Here is a 19,647-nt window from a genome sequence, read left to right on the forward strand (position 1 = left end):
CTGTTGTTATTATGAGCCACAAACATTTGCCTTTTCACAATTTCACTCTTTCACCTTTGGGCCAGACTGCCTCTGTCTCTTCTAAACATCACTGACATCCCTACTGACATAGCTGCAGTCGAAGGTGTGTGTGTGGGTGTGTGTGTGTCTTTTAATTCACTTTGTGCATCAAACCGCGCCTTTGATGCTCCTCTAGCCTAATCCTCTGCAGGCAAAAACCTTCTTCTAGGTGCACACAAACACACACACACGCATTGATCCTCTGGGTCTTGTGCCTGCAAGATGGTCACGCTAGGACAGCAACACCGGGGAGATCGATCATTGTGTTTGTGTGTGTGTGTGCGTGCGTGGATGAGTCAGCGGATGATTTCTGAGTCAAAAGGGGTCACGCTGTGAGAACTGAACATCAAAGAGTTTCTCTTTCTGTTTTTAGAGGCGCCTCGAAAGGAGGGCAGGATCAAAGAGACGGACAGACTGACGGGCAGACAGGCTGGCAGGATGAGGAGGAAGGAGCACAGGAAGGAAAAATAGAGGAGAAAAGGAAGAGCAGGAGGTTGTTTCTGTCTTTGTGTCTCTCCAAAAACTCCCAAACTTCATCTTCACTCTCATACTTTATATATTTGAACCATCTGTGACTTTGGACTGAACTTAAGTGTTCCTGCGCAGTACTGTGCAAAAGTTTTATGCACCTTAGATGTTTGTAGCGCAGTATCATCTGATCAGTGGCAAATTCATTCAGCAGCTTGACAACGACCTCAAACACACAGCCAGAGTCATAAGGAACTATCTTCAGTGACAAGAAGAACAAGGAGTCCTGCAACAGATGGTCTGACCCCTACAGAGCCCTGATCTCAGCATCATGGAGTCGATGTGGGATTACATGTTGAGAGAAAAGCAATAGAACAACCTACCTGCCAAGTACCTTGAAAAACTGTGTACTTATGAAAATTAAGGAGACTTGTTTCTCCTCTGTGGTTTTGTCACTGGTTTTAAGTTGAAGTTTCTTTTTATTTGATCATTGCTGATTTAGTCATGAATATTTTATCTTGTAGAGAAATGCTTTTCAGTGGGCTTTAAGTTGAGATTGTTTTGTCAACTGCTATTTTGAAATTAATGAATGAACTGTCAAACTCAATTTTTAACACAAATGAGAAGTCCTAGCAGTGCTCAGAAACACGTAAAGCATCTAAACATCTACATTTCCATGGCAGCATTACTATGTTGTATTATTGTTGAGTATTTCAATCCATTTTATTTGTGTATTATTTTCAATTGTCTGATTTTATTCAGAAAGTCCTTATTATTATTATTATTATTATTATTATTATTATTATATATCTGGCATCTTCAGATTTAATCCAGATATCTCTGTTGGTATCAGAGTTTGGGATCACTGTAGTGTAATAAACTGTAAATAACCCTTACTTGAATGTTATATACTGCATAAGTGCAGCAGTGCACTTTTTAAAATTGCTACATCTGCATGAATGTGTGTGCACATTATGTGTGTGTTATTTACCCTGAGAAAAGAGTCAAGAGCTCCGTTCTCCATGAACTCTGTGATGATCATCGTGGGCCTGCTCTTGGTGACCACGCCCTCCAGCCTGATGATGTTCGGTTGGTCAAACTGGCCCATGATTGACGCCTCGGACAAGAAGTCCCTCCTCTGCCTCTCGGAGTAGCCCACCTTCAGGGTCTTGATGGCCACAGGAATTTCTTTTTTCCCAACAGGCTTCAGGCGACCTTTGTACACCTCCCCAAACTCCCCTGAAGAAGGAGAGAGAAAATATTAAGGGTAAATTAAAGCATTCTGTCTGAGAGCAAAATTACAAGGTACAGTATATATCTAAGGCTCTTCAGAAAACAGTAAGTGACTCAGCAGGTAAAGCAAGTGCATTGTTGGGGATAATGTTTTTTTAATGCTCCCTTGAATTAAGAGCCCTTAAATAAATTATTACATAAGAAAAGGGGCTAATAAATAATTTCATTTTAATCATATTTTATGATGTAAAATGGGTCAGCTGTGAAATCAGATGGGCTGAAGTTCATACAATTTCTGTATCTTTCATTATTAAACATCTCCCATCAATCAAACAAAAAAGAGCATATTGTTCTTTGCAGCAGCTGTCTTGGGGAGCAGTGTGAGGGGCAGCACATGTTAAACACATAAACACACTCTAAGTCCTGGGAGCTGCCCTCTGCACCCACAGTCTCATACTGATGGCCTCTGAGCGGCTCTGGGTGGCTCTGCTGGCGCAGGCTGAGGTCAAGGGTTTTTCTCAGGGGCACATTAAAGGTATTTTTTGCAGACTGAAAGAACAACAAATCAACATTGAATCCCCTCAAGATCTCCTCTCGGGGATGAGAGAAGGCTGCGTAGCAGAGGTGGCAAATGAAATAAAAAGGACAGTGCCCTTATTAATTCTAAGGTACTTGGCTTTGCACACCACACTTGAACTGTCACTGTCATCTCTTGTTTTAAACAAAGGCAGCCTGATGCCCTCATGGATAAAGAGACTGTACTGAAACACAGAGTCCATCAGTTCAGTCCATGCCTGCAGTTTAATTTGTTTTGCAGGCTTAAGTACTTTCTTACTGTTTATTTGCTTTGTAGCATCAATTTATTGAGCTGTGGTCTCTGTGGCCACATAGGGTGTCAGTTTACTTGATAACTAGGTAGGCTACTAAGCATCAGATCCCTGATGAGAAGACTGAATAAGATCGGATTGTACTTAATATTTACTCTTCAGACAGAGACTTTTTGTCCCCAGTATTAGTCATAAATTAAAAATGTCCTAGCCTACGATTTCAATATTGCAGCTGTTTAGTATTTTTGTTTAGACCCACTCTTATTGGAGGATGCCCACATCTTTCAAAAGTCACATTTCACAGGCTTTCTGTTGTCTCCGAGCCCAAACCGAGATAACCATGATGACATGATAAGGATTATTTTGTCAGACTCCTCCAGAGTCTCAGGAGATTTAAGGGTCGATTATGCTTGATCAGAACTAGCTTATACAGAATCAAAGCTGTTTATAGTTGTTCTGAACAGCCACATTGCAAGGCGCAGTGAAAAGCCAGCTGTCAGAAAGAGAGTGGAGATGCAATATCATTTAAATATGGGGAAACGGTGCCCATTTTCTGGCAGTCTCTCCCAGAAGACACTTACAGTGTTGCACTTGGTTGTTCAAAGAAAGATGAAAGGAAATTATGTCAAGAATGAAAAAAGAAAGCTTGGCAGAGAAGTTCAAATCCTGGTGCCTCTCTCACCTCCACACAGCCGACCAATCACAGCATTTCTGCAATGTCTTATCCTATCTCTTAATAGTAAATCACAATTCATTTCATCATATGTTGTATTATTAATCTGAATCTGCAAAGTAACTAGTAATGTATTGGAGTAAAAAGTACAACATTTTCCTCTGAGGTGTAGCTTGGTGTAGGAGGTGTAAAGTGGAAGAAAATGGAAATATTCAATTACCTCAGTACCTCAAAACTGTACTTACTGTAAGAACAGTATGAGTAACTTTTAGTTACTTTCCACCTTTGCAATCTGCTCAGTTAAAGTGCACATGGAAAGTTTCTGTAGTTGTAAAAAACTTTGAAGTAAAAGGTCATTAAGAGGTTAAAATAAAATGCATTTATGTATTGCTTTGTTGTTCTATGAACTGGTTGCTTGTGGTTGGGAGAATTACAAACCTTTTTAACCTCAATGAACTTGTTCAATGTACAGAAAAAATCTCCTTTCTGTGGAGACACAGATGTCTTTAGTCAAAATAAATGCAGCTATATGCTGCTTGGGGACATGAAAACTGAATATCACTTCAAAATAAAAGTCCTCATCCCAGAGATAAAAATCAGCATGTGAATAATGGATGAGTGATGGGAATTGGATGACAGGCTGTGTCGTCCTGTCTCACTGTGATCTCTGCTCCACATCTCACTGCTCATTAAAAACTATATACTGTCAGTGCTGTAAACTAGCAGAAGGAGAGAGTGATGGAGGGCAAAATAAGAACGAGAGGATGTGGGAAGGAAGTAGAGATGGGGGTGTAGAAGTGAAAGAGTGAAGAAGGGAAATGAGACAAGATGACATATCACTTCCTTTTTTTCTAGAAGAGATGTGGTCAAGGAGAGGACGGAGGATTAGAGGAAATATTCATTGGTTTTGTTTTAAATCTAGTCTTAAATCTACAGTATATCTAAATATATGGTAGTGAAAGTAAATTAACTGGCCTGTCGGCTGAGAATGTTATTGCTCATTTCTGTTGTAACTTTAAGTGTTACAAGACTTATCTTCTGTAAAAAGTGCTTTTTATGAAGGACATTTCTTACAGTGGGAGTGATCGTAATAAGGAAAGAAGAAAAGAGAGGGGTGTTATCACAGAGGGAGAGGGAGAGAGAGTAAGGTAAGATATTTTTATTATCTCCTTAGGGTGCTGTCTTCTTTTATCTTCCCTCCTCAATCTGTTGTTTTGCTTTTTCCCCCCTCGGTTCTTTGTTTTAGCATTTCTCTATACGCAAACAAACTCTGAAACTCCAGAGGGGCTGAATCGTGCAGATAGATGAAGATTGCGGAAACAATCAAAGAAAGACAAAAGCAAAAACAGGAAGAGAAAGGCAGAGATGGAGGAAAAGAGAGAAAGCATTTTCACTTTCTATCTCAGCAGAATGGGAGAGATTTGACCGTTTAAGGGCTCAAAGTCCGGCCACATCTCATATCACTGAGGCTCATATTTTCCCCTCCCTCCCTGTCATTTTCATCCCTCCTCTGTCACCTCTGGCTGAGGTGAGAAACCTTCCCCCCGAGAAAAATAAAGCGAGAAACGGAGGGATTACGGAAAGCTTCTCAGAGTGACTCAACAGACCAAAGCCCAAAGCACATACTTGCAGCAGTGAGGGTCTGAATCTGGTTCACGACCTTTTTCATCCAGAGCTCCATGACTATTTGGGTTTAATTGGTTTTGGTTCAAAGAAAACAAGTTATGAGTTATCAGGGGTAAAACATCTGAAGTAAAAACATTCCTCCATCTAGTATGGGTTGAGGTAGATGATAACAAGGATTTTTTGTGACATTAAAAGGGGCTATGTCTCAGTATTTTAGTTGAAAACTTGGAATTAAAAATTATCAACAGAATGTGAAGAATTAACAGTTTTATTGTTACGTCAAAGACATCTATGTATTGAGCTGCAGATAGCTACTGATGTTAGCATGCTAACCAGCTAGCCCAGGCCTGTCTCGTAATACCATTTTATACCTCAAGTAAGTCACTGTAACGTCCAGTCCAGCCCTCAGTCCAACATGAATGGATCTAGTGTTGCCCAAAATACACCCTGTATTTTAACCTCTTGTCAGCGAGTCAATGAATGGAAGAGTAAAAGCAATGATGGCTGAAGCTCGTGGCTAACAACCATCAAATTATTATGGTTTAAAATTACAGGGTATTTGTTTCATTTAAATAATGTTTGTTATATGTTTCTGTTAATTAGATGTTCTGCACCTTGTGTGAGGCAGTACTAAATGTTACAAGTCATATTGTTTGGAATTTGTATGAGCTTGTTATTTACTCTGGATTTATGAAAAACTTACAGTAAAATACTTAGACTTAGACAGACTTTATTGATCCCTTTGGGATGACTCCCTCTGGGAAATTACGTGAAATACTTTAATATAAACTATGAAAAGGAAAACTTCAGCATTTTTGGAGGCCAAATATAGTTGGCGAAGGACTGGATTTGGCACATAGGCCCATATCTGCCTACCACAGATCCATGGTCAAAGGCTTTCAGACCTTGACCAGACCAGGTTATTTATTCATGAATTCGATGCAAAAATTCATGATAAGCGTTAATGTGGCCTTACACTGTGGCAATACACTTGTTGCAATAATAAATGGAAAATAACTTTAGGAACTTTATAATATACAATAGTTTAACTTATGTGGTACATATGTACAACATATGTTTTATGTACTTATATATTTTTTTATGCTTTATGTATTTTATTATATTAAGCACTCATAGATCAATAATTTTTTGCTTCTTGTTTTCATCTTTATTCTTTTTTCCATCCAACAGCTAAAATGCTAAACCTCTACAGCCCCCAAAATATTCCAGAGGAAGCTCTGGGACTGTATTTCACATCCAGCATTTGCCAAACATCACACAGCATTTTTACAGTGAGAGCTCCGATAGCCAAAGAGAATGCATGAAGACAGTTTTAATTTATTCCTGTGAAAGTTTTCAGCATGAATAAAACATCTCTCCTGACTTCAAAGGAAAAAAATAAAGCAAAATAATAAATTGGCATTGCGTGTTTCCAGATCTTTCTCATTGACATAATGTTTGTCAGTTGAAGAAATTGATTAATTTACTGTAGAGTATCTGCTGTTCCAAGTGACACTTGGTCTCATTAAGGAAACCAAGGTTTATTTCTCTAACTTTCCCCTTTGAAGCAGTTTATAGAGATATGAGCTAGGCCTGTGAATTTTTGTACACTTCAACAAAAGCTCTTGTACAAATAGACCGACTGCACAGTAATATTTGACACATATTAAAATAATCAGGAGGCATTTGTTGAATTTTTCTTTTTAGAGCTTATTGAAACAATATGAGGGAAAGACAGGTTGAGCCAGAGGGTTAAGGATACTGAGTCTATGAAAATCTCTACCTGATCCGATGACTTCCTCTATTTTGACGCAGGAGGGATCAATTTCCTTGGCAAACTCCCGCACAGCCTCATTGGGATCCTCGTAGGTGAAGGGGTCGATGTAGATCTTGACCCCTGGTGAACTGTGACCCTCAGACAGGGTGGGAAAGGTCACAGTTGGGGTGGGACCACTAAACATGTCAGGCCTCATAGTCACCTCTGAAGAGAAAATGGGTGAGTGAGTTAAACTATAAATACTATGTTAAAAGTATGGTGTATATGAATGTGTATGAAGGTATATGATATTTATCAGATGAATAAGTGTCAGTATTACCTCCTCCAGTGTTGTATTGTGGCAGCTTGTCACCGTACACACTCTCCTTCAACTGTCTTCTCCTACAGACAAAAACATTGATGGAGGGATTTTGGGAAAAGAAGCAAGTAGACAGAAACTTTACACAAAAGTATGAAATGTAGTGAGAATAAAATGCTAATTGGTTGTGTTGTATTCTCTGGGTTGAGATAAAATAAACAGTCTTCCTGAATGTCAAAAAAAAAAAAAAGTCTGCGGGAGAAATAGGAAAAGTCTTTCAGGAATTCATTAGTATTGGGTGACTTGTTACTGTTCTATGTTGTCAGCTCTTGTTTCCTGCTTTTATCTGAGGATGGAGCCAAAGAAATGAGCTCTGTAATATTTTAATATGTCAACTGATCTTCATAATAGACACCCTATACTGCATACTGGAGAGACAGCTTGTCGCTTGCTATTTCTGGGAGGTCATGGGGTTACAGAAACTTCAGGCATTTCAGAGAGTGGGATTCTACTTTAAAACTGCCAGAGCTTGTCATTGTTCCAGAACTGCACTTCAAATTCTGGTAATTACAAATTTTGTTATAAGCAAGATATAGAGAGAATGTTTTTCTCAAAATAAATGTTTATGGTTATGATTTTCAACCTTATTCTTTATTACTGATTATCTATCTGATTTTTTGAATTTAAATAAACTGTGATACATTTCCTGATTAGAAAAAGGAAGATGATGACCCCTATTGAACCCTATCAATAAGTAAATACATGTTTAATGCCTTGCTTAGGGACATTTTGACTAGTAAGGTTATAAGCACAGTATGTAACTTAGCAGGATATTGGGACCTAAATCTGTGTCTTCCTTATGGGGACAAAACCCAAGTCCTCATAACATAAATCATTAAATTTTAATGTGAAGACATATTTTGAGGTTAGGATCATGTTAGGTTTAGGTTAAGGTTAGGGTAAGGGTTAAGGGTTAGGTAAGTGGTAGTTATGGTTAAGGTTAAAGTAAATCTCCAGAAAATGGAGACAAGACTCTCTCTCTCTCTGTGTGTGTGTGTGTGTGTGTGTGTGTGTGTGTGTGTGTGTGTGTGTGTGTCTGTGTATTACCTGGAACAGATGATGGCGATAGCTACCAATGAGACGATACACACACCACCTACTAAAGAGCCTGCAATCAGGGAGAGCTGCTGCCCCAGCTCTGACTTATACTCATCTGCAGAAACACACACATACACACACACACAATAACAACACACAAATTGAGAAGAAAGGTATTATTTTCATATTTTTGAGGCTCTCTCACATATACACAACTGAGCATTTCTGGAAGGCAAAATATACACCTCCTTTCTCTCTCTCTCTCTCTCTCTCTCTCTCTCTCTCTCTCTCTCTCTATAACACACACATAAAATATCATTTACAGGGCTCATTTTACATGACTGCAAGCACACACACACATAAAGTAGGGCAGAATTTAATTACTTCACAGCCAGATTTTCACTCTTACTGAACCTCTCACATTCCCTCTCTCAGTCCTGCACTCTCTTTTCCTCTCCACTATAAAAAAAAACACCCACCCACCCACACACACACACACACACACACACACACACCTCCGCACACTCCAGCCAACCACTTACCATCGGTGAGTGTTTGGAAAAGCATCTCCTTGCTGTAGGCTCCGTAGCCAGCCACAGTACGGGCCCTCACCTGGACCACGTAGCCAGTCCCAGGCCTCAGTCCCTCGAGAACCACGTTGGGCATCTCGCTCTGGACTACTGAGCTGTTCAGGACTGACGACTGGGACTGTGGGGAAAGTACAAAGAGAGATAGATATGTTTCACACTGATCCGAGACAGACCATAATACTTCCTCAGTTACGGCTTAAGGGAGACAAAATTCAGCACTCAGTTTTGGCTTTCAGCTGAGACAAGATTTTTCCAAACTTCCACACACCCTGGCAGGACTGAGTAACTGCAACATTTTGAATTTGAATTCAGTCTTAGACACCACGCCAGTCTTTATCACATTCTTCATCTATTTTTTCTAACAGTAAAAAAATTTTGCCCTTGTGGCACATTGTCTGATTGAACTGTTTTGGTTTTATTCTTCCATATTGAGACACTTGCCTCCACCCCAATACAAAGGGGAGAACAATATCTTTCCAGAGATATTGTCCCAGTTATTCTGAATAATCCAGACCTACTTTCTGATCTACTGGTGACATCAACTTCTGCATATTATCCAGAGTTAATAGGTCTTTGTTTTTGAAAAGGCTTATTGCAGTTATTAGAGAACTCATATTTAAAACCTCAACACGTAAAACCAAAAGTATCTGTGGTTCATGACACCACTGGTGTTCAAAAATGGGGTGAACTAGAACTCGAACTAGACTTTCAGCCTTATAAAAAAAAGCCATCTGTTTACACTCCATCAGCTTCTAGTTTCTGAACCCCCATTTTCACCTCCTATGCCTCTCCTCCACCTTATCTCTGACTCTCCTCTCTTATATCTCCTCCCTCCAACCTTCCAGTCTTCATTCATTTTGTTCACCACCACCACCTTCTTCATATTTCTCTTCCCTTAGCCTCTTGTATCCCTCCTCTTTCCTGCTCCATCTTGCTTTGTTTTCCACCTCTCTCCTCTCCTCTTTGACCCATTCATTCCTCCATTCCCTGCAAATATGATTAAGTGATAATGCAGTTAATTAGCTGTTGCCCACAGAGATGGGCCTACCTGAGCATTTGGTCCTCTCTCCTCACAGTCCTGGTGGATTAGGCATCGGACCTAGCAGGGTCTATCTCATAAACCCACAGCTACAACGTTTTACCTTTATCTCTCTACGCCCCCCTTCTGTGCTTCATGTCACTCGTTTCTTTCTGATAAAAGGGTTTTACTGCGGCAAAATCTAAACGGTCCAGAGAGAACGACAGATATGGTGTGACGATGGCATGAAAGGAGGGGGATGGACTCATGCCGTGAGGATGAAGGAGGTGGAGGGGTAGACGGCAGAGTTAAAAGGAGAGAAAGAGAGATGATGATGATGATGAGGAGAGTTCAGGAGGGAAAAGGGGGAAGAAGGTGAGGGTTGGAGGAGGGTAGAGAGATGGAGGGTTATCAGAAGAGGGCATGCACATAACTGAAAAGGGGTTAAAGATGATTGGGTTTTTATTACTGTTACCATTATTATAATGAAAATGCCCATCTCCTTCCTGTCGGCCATAAACCCCTTTTGTTGCAGGTTGTGGCCATTATGACTATTATGATATGAGATGTCATCTATTAGTGTCATTCCCTTGTACCTATAGTAGCTTTAGCATCATTGAACCCTCTAATTTCTTTTAGCCTATTCGTAATATACTGCACTATGACCAAAGACAGACTCCACTAATCCTACTGTGGTAATAAGGACAAGATCATGGACGGCCGTGGAGTCTGCAGTGTTAAAAGCTGGGAAAGAATAAGAGAGTTATATTTGGAAGTGGAGGCAGAAATGGGGGGTATTGTGTCGGGGGTGGGGTTTGGATTTGGAGAGGTGTGTTGGGGGGGGTTGGCTCTATGCTTGCCATAGTGAAGAGGTTAGGGGACAGCCCATCTGGGAAGGTCTGGTAGCCAGAGATAAGTGGTGGGGAAAAATCCTGCCTCCCTGTGCCATATCAAATTTACTACATTAAAACCTCATTATCTAGAGAGTGGCTAAGAGGGTAGGAGGAGGTAAGGGAGGGAGGGAGGGAGAACATGGAGGAAAGGAAGGTGGAGAAATGACAAAGTACCAGAAAAGGAGGTACAGTGCAGCTGTCTGGTAAGAAAAAACCTGTCCTCTCTCTTTCCAGGCTTATCAAACTGCTTCCTGAGGACTTCCTCACTTGAAGCTATGAGCTAAAATTAGTCACTTTATGTGGTTGGCTTGTCTACAGTTTAAAACACAGTATCTCTCCCTTCTTAAGATGTGTATCAAAGTGGAAGAATGAAAAGAAGAAACAATGAAAGAATAAAGTGTCAGCTTTGGATTCTGGGTCTTAATTGGCTTCCATGTTAAATAATGTTAAAGCAAAGGCTGCAGCAAATAAGGCAGACTTACAGTGAAGGCGCTGCCCTGATTTTGACTAAGTAAGGGTTTTATCTGTGACTGTCAGACTGCAGCTACAGTACATCTCCCAGCGACTGAACTGCTTCTCACTCTGTCCTCGACTCACTCTAATTGCTCATCGAGAGGCAGAATCTCAACTTTCTCTTTCTTTGTCTGCTTTCCCTAAAACTTTGCTGTTACCAAAACCCTGGGAAATATGGAAGCTGTGCAGCACTCCCACCCTCAGGTGCAGCACCCCTGCCTCGTGAGGTATACTTGTATAAATGTAAGATTTCTTTCTGTTGTGTTGTACCCCTGTCACCTGTGACATCTTTTGCTTTTGTGAATTGTTGTGCAGTGCAACATTTCCAGAATATTTTGTACAGTGTCCCATAGTTTTTTGTCTACAATGTTGTAAATTCTCCATACAGACAATCTGGAGTATCAACAGTTTTTTGTCTGTTATATGTAGCTATAGGTTGTACCAATTCTGTGTTTTTTTCTCAGGAAATTTCTTATTTTTATGTTCCAATGGCTATTTTAATATGTATGATAAATCCAACAAGTCCTCACACCACAGCAACAAAACCGTCAGGGGAACGTCAGGAAAAGATTGAAAGGTTGAAAGAAACCAGTGCTGGCTGGTAGCAGACCAGATGTGAACCAAGCTAAAGTCAGACACTTTGTACAGCCAGCCTCCAACCTGAACTCCTTCCTAAGAGGTTTTGCGGCAAGCACACTACTCCAGCCTTGCTTGTAAGAGAAGCCTCACTATTTGCATGACCACAAAAGGTTACCTGTCAGGAAAAGGTAAACGAGTCGTTCTGGGCACTTCAACAAATAAAAATGGTGCTGTGCTGTTTTTCTACTGAGGACAATCAACTGTTGATGTGAACTACAGTGAGTTCGGCACAGCTGAATCTGCAAATGTTTCTACGTTGAACAACTGATAAAATGTTTTCAGGTACAACATTGTTATGAGGGCATAAACACACTTCACTAACTGGAGAGGAATCATACTCATCTCTTTGAGTCATATTTCATCAAAGGAAATCGGTAATGAGGAAAGTTATGACCCAGCTTACATTATATTGGACATTAGTCAGTGGATCTGCATGTGTTGATCATTTATAGTAGCATTTCTAAATGTGAGAGTAAGATGGGAAAGAGCATGATTTGAATTTAATATGGGACTTTATATAATTTCATAAAAAGTATATTTTTGTAGGTTGCCATGGTTATACTGCGCATAATTACTGCATATTTTGATTGATGAAAAGTCAAATGCAATTTATCAAAAGAATCAACATACATGCTGGAAGGCATACATTGTTTAATTGTTTAATTACTTGTGTAGTGATGAATGGCCATGTCACTGCTATATTTATATAGTTACATAGGATTTATATGCGAATACTTAGTACACACTCTCACCAGGAGCTTTCAAACCAGCAGTAATAACCTCAACAATAAAAGTGACACACACACAAACACATTCTCCCTTCCTCTTGTGCAGCACAGTAAAATTATAGCCCTATACTATACTGCACTAGTTGTGCTGGAAAATTGGAATCTGCGAGCAAGCCCTCTGGAGTCATGGACTTTAGGACTGTTCCTGAGTGTTTTCATCAAAGACAATAGATAAGAAAGAGAGTAGAGTTGACAAGAGTCTTGAGCATTTAAAGTTTGTGGTTATGTTTGTAGTTGAGAGTTTCAGTGAGTTATGGAAAGCACCACTGCTCTGACAGTATGTATTAGACAGAAAAAAAAATGAGTGCAGAGCAGTATCCCAAAAAAATGCCAAAAACTATTTTCTTCAGTTCTGTAAAAAGGATAAGATGGCGAGGAATCAAATGTGGGATGTAGATGAGGAGGCATGTTGTTCTTTTTGGTGTATCTCACACAATCCCTTGTAGGTTCTTTGCTCTTTGTCTTTAATCCGACTGCAGTGGAAGTCTGTTTTCGCAGCTGTTGGCTCAGCTTCAGAAATGATGAGGATATTCTTATGTGTAGCTTTGGGTGATAGATATGCTTTTAATTTAACTTTCAGTCTCAAAAAGGCATCGCTTCCCATTGACTGAATTACAAAGAAGACAAGATATGCAGCCCCAATTTGCCCTCTCTTTTGAGCTTTTTCCTTCCTAGAGGAGCAGTTTTTGATGGGAACGCAATCAGGTCTTGAATGTTTCACCCCCGAATCAGAGGCCCTCGCTGGTGCCCCAGGTTTGACATTCTTTTGCAGACTAGTTTGATCACTGAACTCTGGTAGTGAAGTGTTTTGTGCCTTAGTCTCCTGGTTCGTACAGGTTAAGACCTTGTCCACTGGAGGCTTGATTGCTTCAGTCAGACAGCCTTGCAGAGCAGAATGGAAAGAGCTTTGATTTCAATGGAATCCACTGGCAGCTAAATGCTTTAGCGTTCTTGTCTTTGAGAGATTCAGCTAGGGAGACAGAAAGATCTCCAAGAGCTCTTAAGATGTTGACATACATAGCAAAAAGCGGTGGAGTGACATTTTTTTATCATCACATTTACACTTTATTCTCTTTTGCAAAACACTGAAAACAAGTGAAAACAGCTCCTTCACAAGGGTTGATAATACTTTTGCTGCTGCCAAACCTGTCTTCCAGCTGTCTTCAAATCTGAAGAGTAGCTTCAGTAATTAAAAATCAACACAACAAATGGTGCAACGTCTTTATCTCTGTGAATGGAAGGCCCACATGGTGGCAGCCACCAGTTGTTTGCAGGTGAATTCCCCTCCCAGGTCTGGCTCCAGGAAAGGACAGCGGTCTCCCTGAGGTAACTACAGCTGTGATGTCTCTGTTTGATGCACAAACTCTTCCACCATGACAAAGTGGTGATTTTCGGAAGCGGCAGCATTGTATCAGGCCATTGTGGTGAAAAGGGAGCTGAGTCCGAAGGTGAATCTTTACTTTACAACCCCCACCTATGGTCATGAGCTTCGGATAGTGACCGAAGAATGAGCTCACCGATGTCAGCAGCCAAATGAGTTTCCTCAATAGGATGACTGGGCTTGGGTCAAGTAGTTCAGACATCTGGAAGGAGCTTGGAGTGGAGCAGCTGCACCTTCATATCAAAAAGAGGCAGTTGAGTTGGTTCAGGCATCTGATAAGGATGCCTCCTGGGTGCCTCCCTTTGGAGATTTTCTTGACACATCCAACTGGTAGACCCCTGATATTTTGTCTGTCTTAGGTATACTTCCCCCAGAGAAAGCTAGAGGATGTTGCTGGAAGTAAGGACATTTAGATTACCTTTACCCAGCACTAGATAAACAGCAAGAAATGAGTGGACAGATGGATGGAGAGTGTGGAAATACCTCTTGGATAGTGCTTCTTGGGACAGTTTTCTTCCAATTTTAGTGGGAAGGATAAAGCAAATTTCCAGAAAGTTTGATTAGAGTACATAATGGCACTTCTCAACAGTTTGTCAGTACATCTGCAGATCCTCAACATCCAGGCCTGGATGAGTGGTGGTTTCCTAGGGAGATGTTCTACTCTCTGTGGTGGTGAGTTTATTTCTCTGGGAGCAAAGACTCTGTCCTTCATAGATAAAGGTAATTGTGCAGACCCAGTAGTTGTGCTGACTTATGGCACATACTGAAGTCCATAGAGAGACTTGAAGTCCACATCAACAGTTCACTGAGGAGTTACATCTGCAGCAATATTAGTGGCTGCAGGCCACAAACACTTTAACATTTCTCCCCATGGACTTTGGAATATGTGCAACCATCGCCATGCAGAGACTATGGCATAAAAACTGCATCAAAGCAACAGATATAAATATTTTTGATCAAATCTAAATTTGTCTAAATCACTTTCCATAAATATTTGATTAAATATTTATGAGTTGATGCTTCTTCTGGTGATTTAAGTGTAGTCTGCACGAGACCCACGAGAGCTGCAGGAGCTGTTAGTGTTTCTTTTGTGAGTTACTTAACCAATTAAACAGTTGATTTAATTGGATCTTCCACAGCCCATGGATCTGATTTGATTCCATATTGTGTGTTCTGACTTATGAAACTGTGGCACCTCGAACTGCTTCATCAGTTGTTCATCAAAGACACATACACAGCTTTATTAGATTCAATAAATCAATAAACTCTTCTTTTATAATTTTGTTGAAGTGATATAGTGACAAGTGCTCACTGGAGCCTGTCGTTAATGAATGGATGTTCACTTTTTCTGCATGACTACTATCAACAATTTATTGTGCTGGAATAAAGATGGGCTCTCAATCACTGTCTGTCAGTACATCCCTGTCAGACTACAGGCGTCATGAAATATGCATTGTAGCCCTAAGATCAATCCTGACTTATTAGGAAATAATTGTGTATAAAAGATGATACATGAACTCAACTCTTTAACAGACATCTAGCACAAGTGAGAGAGAAAATACATCAATTACAGGAATATGTTGACAGGTTTCTGCCTTCAGCTGTCATCAATTAAACATCATGTCATGTCTAGAGCTGAATTTAAGACATTGCAGCCGTTGAACTAATAATAATGATGATTTTCTATCAACCAGTAGTAGTCATGTTAAGTGACAGGAAATAATAATAATAATAACAATAATATCACAAAAACTAGCCATTATGGAGTGATCATCATCATTTTTAGTGATATTGTGGTGAATGGAAACACATTCAGAAACACACATCACATGGATCTAGAAAAATAACTGGAAAAAGCTCTCTCACAACATGTACACCTGAATGTGTGACAGGTGTTTCAGAAACTGTAAGCACACTTTGCACCATCAAGGATTTTAAAAAATATAAAATATGATCATAAAATTACTCTTCCATGTTTGAGCAGTCCTAGATTATCATGCCCACATTTTTTGAACTGGGATTATTTTACAGATGAAAAATTAATGCATTCATTGAATTTTAAAAAGTGGTTCTTTGTCCTCATTGACCTAGAGCTTTTTCTTTAACTTTTGGATGGTTTAGGTCATATGGATGTTGTTGTTGTTGTCGTTATTTATGTTAGATGAAACTGTAAGATGAACATTTGCATTTTTGCCCTTATTAACTTTATGTTTTATGCATTAACTTCGCTGAAAGTTATATGAGAAGATAATTACCACCCTTGTCTGTACATTCATTATGTACATTCATTATGAAGCTGGAGCTGGGAGATGGTTAGCTGAGCTGGGCACAAACATTGGCTTTGTCTGGGGTAAAACATCTGCCTACTATGATGACCTTATGGTGATGAGTGGACTTCAGTTTTTTTTTTACCCTTGGACAAAGCCAGGCTAGCACTTTCCCCCTGTTTCAAGTCTTTATTCTAAGCTAAGTTAACTATTTGCTGGCTGTTGCTTCATCTTGAACATACAAATGAGACTGCTATCACTCTTTTCATCAACAGTTCCTTTGAATAAAAAAATACTTTCTTTATCTAATCACTTAGATGGTTGGTTGTGTGTTTCATGCTCGAACTGATTTTAAGTGGTTAATTTATCTAACATCTGTGTATAATATGATGAACTGTTGTGACTTCTTGTAACAGGTGCTCTTCAGTAGCAGTCTTGATAACAGATGACTTAGATGGAGTTGATATTGATTTGCCTGTTTTATTGACTTTAATGGACTACTGGCTGTGACCATACCACACAGACACACACAGACACACACACAAACATAAAGACACACAGACATTTATCATCCCACTCTACCTTGTCATAGTATCGTATCTCGTAGTCGAGGATAATTCCGTTGGGCTGTTCGGGCGGTGGCCATGACAACGAGAAACTGCGGCTCGTTGAGCTCACTTGGTGCATTATGGGAACTACTGAGGGAGCTGTTAAAAAACACACACATGCGTGCACACACACACAAATATACACAATCAATTAGGCGGTTAAAAGATTTGCTACCATGCTTAAATGCCATGAATATGGAAATATAGTGTGTAATGTAATGACATATTGCCAAGGATTATTTACACCCAAAGGAGAAAAATGTTTCCTCATCCAGGCTCATGAAAACAAATTACTGCACTTGTCACTGATGGGGAAACAAGAGTTATGTCTGCAATGCATTTTTAGTCATAATTTTAGGAACTCGAAGCTGTTAGCAATAATGTCTTTCATGGTTTTGCTTCTGGGAACTTTTTATGTGATAGTTTTCAGCAGAGAGAAGAAGGAATCAAGGCAGGGAGATTGATACTACACAAGTGTAATAAGCATCAAATTGATGCAAGTTACATTAGCAGTGAGTGTATTAAAGAAAACTACAGGATATTGATGTCTTCTTGAAGATATAATTAATAATTGATTTTATGGTGATCGTGTTTAGAAAAAGCACTAAAATGCCAGTAGATAGTATGAATCTTACACAGCAGAGTCTTTAGGAAATACGTCTTGTGTAGTTATAATTTGACAGCATGAGCGAAGGGTCACTTGAAAACCTCACAGTCTTTTTTAATATCGCCACAATTTAAATTTTACACAGTTTTCTATATGTGCAGTGAGTTTCATATCCTCAGGTCCCATGAAACCCGCTAAAACCTATTGCATAATTTAACGCCCCACCCCACCCCACCCTCCTTCCCCAAGTGCAGTCAACCTGAAAATAAATCAGTTTTTGTTGAGTCCTAAAAGATTTCAGGGATAAGAGAGTTTTGCATCCGGCAGCAGTAACAAATGTGCTCAGAAAGCAGCGGGGTGACAATGGATCATGTTTCGATTACGAATGAGCCCAGGCTGCCATAGATGAGGTAAATGATGTGATGCAAAAAGCGGCTTTTAAATCTAAATTTGGGTAGCGGTGGAAATATCACTTGTGTCTGTCTCTATAAAGTATTGATGGAGCAGTAACTCAGCTTACTTTATAGTCTCTAAGAATTATACCGTCAAGAGATTGAGGGAGAGGGACAGAGAGACGAGAGGAGGGCAGGGAGAGGGGATAAAGGCAAGAAAAAGAGAATTGAGAGAGAGGCAGAGGGAAAGAGGAAAACAGGATGAAGGCTGTGGATGTGCAGGAAAGATAGAGAAGGGGGGGACACAGAGGGAGAGAGATGACAAGCTTATAACATGTTTTATGAATTAAAAGACTGTAGCTCAATTTCCTTTATCCCCCTAGCCATCCCTCCCTCGTTTAATCCACTGTGCCCCAGGGTATGCTTACACACATACACAGATGCTCACACACACATATACACACACAGACAAACACACAGCTTTTGCACTCCCCACTCACCGGCCTGATTGGTTGTAATGTTGATTGACAGTTGCTGGGCGGGGTAAGGGCTCTTGTTGGAGACTCCGTTGATTGCCTGTAGAATATAAAGTGTAATGGTCAGTGATTCCACCTAACAGACATTAACATTAATAGTTATTTTAACTGACTGCGGTCCGGTAAGTCTTTCCACCTTTAGTTAGTGTTCCTATGCCTCTTAAGCACTCTGTTCTGCACATCACAAATGCAGTTTACAGTACAACAGGGGCAGATGTACCGCCTGAAATTCTTTGTAATTTTCAAAATAATGGGTCCATCATTTTAGACAGAGGAAATGAAAAGCACACTCCTCGCTAGCAACTGTAAGTTTTTACTGTCTGAAAGGACAGCTGTCACTAGCTGAATTAGCCAGCTGATTAACATAACGTTAGCTCTGTAAGCTGGCTGAAAAGGCAGTGTCCAGTGTCTAGTTGATGATCCACGGAGGAAACATAGTTATAAAGAAAGAAGAGTGTAGAGCTAGCTGGTTCTACTGCTATAATTATGATGAAAATCAGATAAAAATCAGACTCAAAACATAACACAGTTTTGCTGCTTAGCTTACATACATACATGTATACATATATATTAGGACGAGCAAGACAGAGGTTAGATTTAGATTTAATGTCTGTATTTTCAAACACTATGTTTTACTTTCAATGCTGTCAGAGGAAGGGCTTTTAGGATGAGGACTATCCAGTGGGGTTGGCAAATATATAATTTTATGTGGTTGGTGTCACTTGAGTGTAAACTTCCTAAAGTCCAATAACAAGAAGGACAAGGTCCACTACTGATATAGTAGCATCCAAGACCCAATACACTAAGAGAGCAGAAAAAACCCTACTTCTTCCATTCCTAGCACTTGTGTTGTTGTATTTTAGGGTTTGGAAAATCTAAAAAAGAAAATATCCTCCAAACTCTGCCTCAACATGTGGAAAAACCCAAAGCTTGACAGATCTGCCGTGCAGAGTTTCAGTTGCTAAGCTAGGAACACTTGCTGTTCAGGGAGGGGATTTAGAAAATAGTCACAATGAGATGGTTTTGATATCAGAGAACAGAAGCACAGCCAGTGTCTTCTTGAAACTGTAAGGTCTCACCGTCTTTCTCATCTCACCAACACAAAGACACAATTAACAGGTTCTGAGCACATTTTAAAGACCACCTCATTAGCTGCCACATATTGTTTGTCATGAGCTCAGTTAATCATTTTGACAGTCAACACAATGTCTTCAGTCATAGCAAATCATTTAACAACGGCTGGTAATTAGTGACGCTTGCTTGATGGCCTATGTGTTTCCCCTTTTCTTGTGCTTCCTAAATTTCACCAGCTAGTATTTCACATCTACACTCTTACAAATGTTACCAAAAACAAA

General features: G+C 39.9%; 1 protein-coding gene across 4 annotated transcripts in view; it reads right to left on the reverse strand.

Annotated features, from left to right (window-relative positions):
* LOC108895279 (ephrin type-B receptor 1-B) overlaps window positions 1-19,647 on the reverse strand; it is a 105,484-nt gene that overhangs the window by 18,622 nt on the left and 67,215 nt on the right. For all 4 annotated transcript variants that reach the window (XM_051077279.1, XM_051077280.1, XM_051077278.1 and 1 more), the window contains 7 exons: window positions 18,257-18,332; window positions 16,732-16,856; window positions 8,603-8,768; window positions 8,070-8,175; window positions 6,984-7,045; window positions 6,671-6,868; window positions 1,520-1,767 (listed from right to left, as the gene is read on the reverse strand). In XM_051077279.1, coding sequence (XP_050933236.1) covers window positions 1,520-1,767; window positions 6,671-6,868; window positions 6,984-7,045; window positions 8,070-8,175; window positions 8,603-8,768; window positions 16,732-16,856; window positions 18,257-18,332 — 981 coding nt within the window. The remainder of the gene's footprint in view (window positions 1-1,519; window positions 1,768-6,670; window positions 6,869-6,983; window positions 7,046-8,069; window positions 8,176-8,602; window positions 8,769-16,731; window positions 16,857-18,256; window positions 18,333-19,647) is intronic.

The sequence above is a fragment of the Lates calcarifer genome, linkage group LG17 (genome assembly GCF_001640805.2).
Source record: "Lates calcarifer isolate ASB-BC8 linkage group LG17, TLL_Latcal_v3, whole genome shotgun sequence".
Classification (NCBI taxonomy): Eukaryota; Metazoa; Chordata; class Actinopteri; family Centropomidae; genus Lates; species Lates calcarifer.